The 6,000-nt window shown below is 43.0% G+C and overlaps 1 protein-coding gene across 1 annotated transcript in view; it reads left to right on the top strand.

The window, feature by feature from the left end:
• Positions 1-3,724: 3,724 nt before the first annotated feature.
• The window catches only part of FBLN2 (fibulin 2), a 79,839-nt gene continuing 77,563 nt past the window's right edge, over positions 3,725-6,000 (top strand). The window contains exon 1 of the mRNA XM_009481609.2: positions 3,725-5,063. Within this exon, the coding sequence (XP_009479884.1) occupies positions 3,725-5,063 (1,339 nt within the window). The remainder of the gene's footprint in view (positions 5,064-6,000) is intronic.

Here is a 6,000-nt window from a genome sequence, read left to right as displayed (position 1 = left end):
GCAGGTTAGGAAACTCCACAAAGGACATAAATTGAAGCCTTCTGGGTCATGAAGCAGTGCATGAGGATGGGGGTAACATGGGTTATCTTGATGTAGGGCTCTGTAAAGCTTTCAACAGAGACTTTGAAAGACCTTGATTTTTAGGTGTGCAGGACTTAATTTGTTGAGACATCCCACCCAACTGAGCAGCACAAGTCAATGACATTGATAAGAGTGGGTGAAGGACAGAATTGAGAGTAAAAAGACCTGATTCTCATTTAGGTGAAGCCTTTGCGTATTGTCCCAGTTGTGTAAAAGGACATTAAAGAAAGCATTAAAATAGTTAATGGAAACAAATTATTGCAATATCTGCTGGTATTAAACTCCCCTATCCTCCAGAGATAGTGCATTTTTTACCCTCTTGGTACAGACACCTTTATTTCACAGCTCCAGCTTTTGATGCCATTACCAAGTAATTAGCTGCTGTCTCCAGAGCATCGTTTCAGCATTGGGGAAGGTTATAGATCCAGAGGCAGTTGCACATCAGCTGCGTGGGCTGGCAAGAGCACACAGACTCTGTTTAGAGGGATGCATTTTCTCAGTGGGGCTCGATAGTTGTGTCTGTGCGCTTCACTCAAAGCTGTTTTTCTCTGTGCCTGAAGAGACTGTTTCTTTGATATGCAAGTTTAAGGGGGGGGGTGGTGGTGGGAGCAATGGGTGTGGGGAACAGATGGAGAAAGCACAGGGAAAATGCAATGGTTTGAAGTAATAAAAAGATATACTTTTTTTTAATCATTACACCAGAAACAAGGAGCTTCTGATGAAGGAAAGTGAGCCTGAGGGTAGGGAAGATTGTGGTGCTATCGACAGAAAAAGGGTAAAGATTTAAGCCTTATCAGTTTGAAGTTGGTAACGTGAGGAACCAAATGTTGAGGGATGTGGAAATAATCAAAAGAGAAATGGTACAGAGGGACTGAATAAGGCATTGAGCAGAAAGTGTGAGAGGTGGGGAGCAGGGACAGGGCTTGCTGCAGGAGAGTGGCTGCGAGCTCTCCAGGCCTCTCCGTGGGTGAGAGTCAAGGGAGCAAGGAGAGGAACAGAGGAAAAAATGGAGGTGACCTGGGCAAGCAAACAAACCCTTGGACAGAAAGGGGGTGCAGATAGGGAGGAGAGGAGGTAACTGTACAGGGGAGGGCAGTCGAGCAGCTCCTTTCACGAAAACAGGACTGTCCCATGATAAACCCTCAGCTGTGCTTGAACTTCTAGGCATGCTAGACATAAATTACGACTGTCTTTCTGCTTCTTGCTTCAGGATACAAAGTAATTGGGGGTTTCTTGTTGGGAGTTCAAGTTTATGCCTGAGAAGTGAGTGCTTGTTTTCGGAAACCTGAATGTACAAGCAGGGCAGGCAAACACTGTTCACGGGGGTGTCCTACTCCCATTGTCACATTTACCTGATGGGCTGTGCTGCACCAGGACAGCAGTAGCTGACTGTGAGCAGTTGCTGTTTGGATATAAGGTGGATGATGCACACAAACTTGCCCTTTACGTGGCCTACAGGTGCTGATTACCAAGGCAATGCTGTGCTCTATTTTCATGCGTGCAGAGGCTGGCCAGACCTGGGGCTGTGACACCCAAATGGCCAACATCCCGGGGCTTTCTGAGCCTGGGAAGCACTGATGTGGGAGAGGGAGGCATGGGCCAGGGCAGAGCTGTGCTCAGCTGCACCAGCAGTGCTCTGGCAAGCACAGAGTTTGACCAAGGGACTTAACATGTGCTGAAGCATTAAAGACAGGAGGTACCAATGGGAGGGGATGGTGACAAAATCCTGCTGTGGGACCCTTACAGAAGAAGCTTATCTTTAATTGTCCTTCCATTCCTTATTTCCCAGCTAAAGCTACATAATAATTACAAACTTGGATTACCTGGAAAAGCTGCTGAAAGTAGAATAAATTATTAATTCCCAGGCTGGATTCTGAAGAATTAAATTCAGCACCACATACTGAAAATTCTCCTTCATACAAAATACCCTAGTTTTGAGAGCAGTTCTGAAAAAATGAGATTATTCCAAGCCATTATTACACTTTCTGACAATTTTATTTTTCCTTCAATCAGAATCGGTTAGCACACTCAACTAATATACTCAAATTAGTAGTAGAAAACCTCCATTTGTAAGAATTAGATTGCTGTACAATGTACTGAAGTAATTCGAATTCCAGAGCAGAACTGTGGAAATTCTTAGCACAGTTTGTCCGTATCTTATCAGAACAGGCACGCTTTTCCCACGGCCTGGCCGCTTTCCAGCAGTGCCGAAGCAGACTTGTTGGAAGCCCAGTTTGAATGGGAGAAGTAATCTTTCTGAATGGATTTTCTGGCAGGATTCCTGTTGCGTGTGTGGTTTATTGTTCTTGGTGATGTGACTACATTTTACCCCCTAGATAAATGTTTTAGGGTCTTTATTTTTTTGGTGATGGGAGGGGTTCTGGAAAAATAATCACATCGGTAATTCTATAAAATTGTATAGGCAAACTTTTTTCTGTTTTAACTACTTTTCCATGTTAATTATGTAGCTTTTTGAGCATGCTTTTGATATAAAGGACAACAGCTGATTTACTTTAAGAATTAAACTTTTCTATGGTCAAAGGGTTTAGTAATTAAAAAGCAAACAACTTTCTTTTGCTCAATGCATTTTAATGAAGTATTGTTATGCCAATTCATTTTTATATACATATATATATATTTTCTGTTCGTAGTGTAGTAATTCACTATAAAGTATTACTGGTGTTGTCAAAAATAAAAAAAGTGGTTGCCAATGGTGGCATATCCTCAGTTGGTGTAAACGTCCACTGCATAAACATTTATAACTCTAGTGAAGTCAGAGTCGATCCCTCTGTGCGCTACAGGCCTGCTGTGGGGCTGTGCCAACATCTGTGAGCTAAGGATCCGGCCTCTAATATGTATTACAGCATAGCTAATATGATGTTTAACCACACAGTAACCGCAATATACAAAGAAGTTCTATTTTAGCACTGCTGGGGCAAAAAAATAACTGTTAATGCCAAAGACTGAAGTGCAGAAGATTGCTAAGTGGGGGAAGGAGGCCGAAAAAAAACTCGCCTTTTTTTGAGTTGACATGTGTACAGACAAATTCTCACATCTCAAGGCTAAGTTTTGTCTAAGAAAGATCTTTAAGATTTGGGTCTTTGCAATTAAAACACACAGAATAATTATCTTCAACTTGCATCTGCAGAGGAAGAACTGTGTATTTACTTACTATCTGCCAAAAAATCTTTCTTTTTTTAGCTAGAAAGATTAACAAAAAGGCATTGAAGTATAAAGGCTTTCTTTTTATTGAAATATATATACGTTTTGTGAACAGATTCAAAAGAGAACAGTCACAACATTTTTTTCTTTCTTTTTCTTTCTTTTTCAAAATGGGGGTGGGAGGGAAGCATGCAACTCCAAAGTTAGTGCCTACAATGTTTGGAAGACATTATGATTAATTTTGTACTTAGGTTTCCAGATGTTGGATTTTGTCCCAACTTTTAAAGACCTCTAATGTTTAACAGGATATGTGCTGAGTATAGTCTTTAACAGAGTTTTCTTTCATAACTCTAGGATCTATGAGAAAAGGTAACTTGGGAAAACACTGCAGATTCGGAGCTGAATCTACAGCCTTCTAGGAAAAAAAAAAAAACATTAAACGTGCAAGTTTGGACTGGAGCTATATTTGTTTGGGAAGACTATGGATAGGTACCAGAGCTGGCAGCAGAGCTGTTTGAATGCCATCCTCCTTGTGCTGCTGTGGACCGGCATTTCCCGTGCACAGAGGGACTGCACGGGTGTGGAGTGCCAGCCCCTGGACAACTGCATTGAGGATGTGCTGGAGCCCGGTGAGTGCTGTGCCACATGTCTGCAGCATGGCTGCACATGTGAAGGCTACCAGTACTATGACTGTGTCAACGTGGGCTTTATCAATGGCAAAGTACCCGAAGGGCAGTCTTACTTTGTGGACTTTGGAAGCACTGAGTGCTCGTGCCCCAAGGGAGGAGGCAAGATCAGCTGCCAGTTCATGCTGTGCCCAGAGCTGCCCCCAAACTGCATTGATGCGGTGGTGCCAGCTGATGGGTGTCCTCAGTGTGGAAGAATAGGTTGCCTTCATGAAGGCCAGAAGTATGTAGCAGGGCACACCTTCCACATGCCCCCCTGCAAGGTTTGCCATTGCCCGAATGCTGGTGGCGAGCTGATGTGCTACCAGCTTCCAGACTGTAACACGTTCGCCTTAAACACTGCAAGTCCAATAGATGCTGAAGACAGTGAACCAGAGAGGCACTATGACGATCCATACAGCTACGACCAGGAGGCACCAGAAGGAGACAACACCCAGGTGGAGTCTCCAAAAAAATACAGGAGTTATTCATCCCACCTAGAGCAAGAGAGCATCAGCCAAGAGCAAAGCGAGGATTATGACTACCTACCAGCCAGCATAGCTCCTTCAGCTTTGGCTCTGGCTGATTTGTACACTGAGGAAACAGCTGCATCACTCCCCACACCAGTGCCTAAGGTCCCCTCTGAAGTTCGCAGTGCCACAGGAAGAATTGAGCGAAAGAGGGTGCCCCGCACCACTGCAGCATCCCTCCAGCAAGTGACACATAAGGAAGCACCAGTAACCACCAGTGCTCCTCCAGAGCACACAACAGCCACCACTGAGACACCCAAGAACCTGGAGGAATTGGAGAAGAAACCAAAGGGGAAGCAAGGGGACAAAGAGAGGCATGAGCAAGAAAGAGCCCCCAACTCTAAAATGAAAAAGCATGCCAGAAAAGAAGACCCAGGGAACAGCATGTATGTAGGCTTGAAAGAGGTGAATTTAACAGAGCCAAGTTGGTCAAAATCTTCCCATGAAACGCACGAGGGAAATGCTTTCCCCAAGGTAAAGTTCAGTGCAACAACCTCTCCTCCTGTTGCTCTAAAGGAAGACCGTAGTCAGTCATCCCAAAAGCAGTCACAGACGCTTTATCGTTACCATCCCGAGGAAGATGGGGACCCAAACTCTATTCACGCTAACCCCAGGTTACCAGAAGGTAAGAACCACTTCTAGTGTAGATATCTAGACAACATTTACTCATGATAACATTGGTGCATATCCGCTATTCTTTTCTTCTTACTGCTCCACATGGGCATGAAATCAAGCAAACCCCCAGTTGCTTCTTTCATCTCTTTCAGAAGACTGTTCGTGTTTCATTTGACATAATAGATACTATTTGACTGTTGCCTACCTTGCTTTGATTTTGCAGACTGTTGATGGTGTTTTCTGGTATTTTAACTTTATTTTAGATGATGGTTTGTTAAACTCTGACCTTTTCCTTCCATTACTTGCTTTTAATTTCCAATGTTATGTTAGAGAAACATCTTACTTTACACAAAAGGATTTAATTAGTTACCTGCTTGGATCTTCCAGTTACCAACTAAATGTAATCACATTTGTAGCTTTTGTCTTTTGCTGGGGAGGAAGTGAGACAGTTGTGCTTCTACTACAAAAATATTTAGCACTTCTTGTAATATTTATGCTATGGTTGAAAGGCTGTCTAAGCTCGTTAGTACAAGAACTTGATAGATACACTCAAATACCCCTGAGGACTAGCAGGGAGAAAAAGGACTGCCTCTTGCTTTGTGTTTTTTGGGGGCTGGAAGTTTATGATCAACTGTGGCAAGAGTACGTATTTTCTCTCTGCCTCTGGATTCCTCTTGACATCTGCAGTGAGTGTTGATTATACGCTTTATGCAATGCTCATTACTGTAATGAATGCAAACTTCATCGCTATAAATTAGCACATATACAGCTCATATTTCCAATTCATTTTTCATCAAATCAAGAGTAGTATCTCCTTTTTCAAGATGTGGCACAAAATGTTCTCATGAGACTCAGATGTATAATAGTTGCAGTCTGAGTAGAATCACAGAATCATAGAATCGTTTAGGTTGGCAAAGACCTTTAAGATCATCCAGTCCAACCATTAA

Source organism: Pelecanus crispus, chromosome 7 (assembly GCF_030463565.1).
Source record: "Pelecanus crispus isolate bPelCri1 chromosome 7, bPelCri1.pri, whole genome shotgun sequence".
In the NCBI taxonomy this organism is placed as follows: Eukaryota; Metazoa; Chordata; class Aves; order Pelecaniformes; family Pelecanidae; genus Pelecanus; species Pelecanus crispus.
This window is presented reverse-complemented; position numbering and strand designations above follow the sequence as displayed.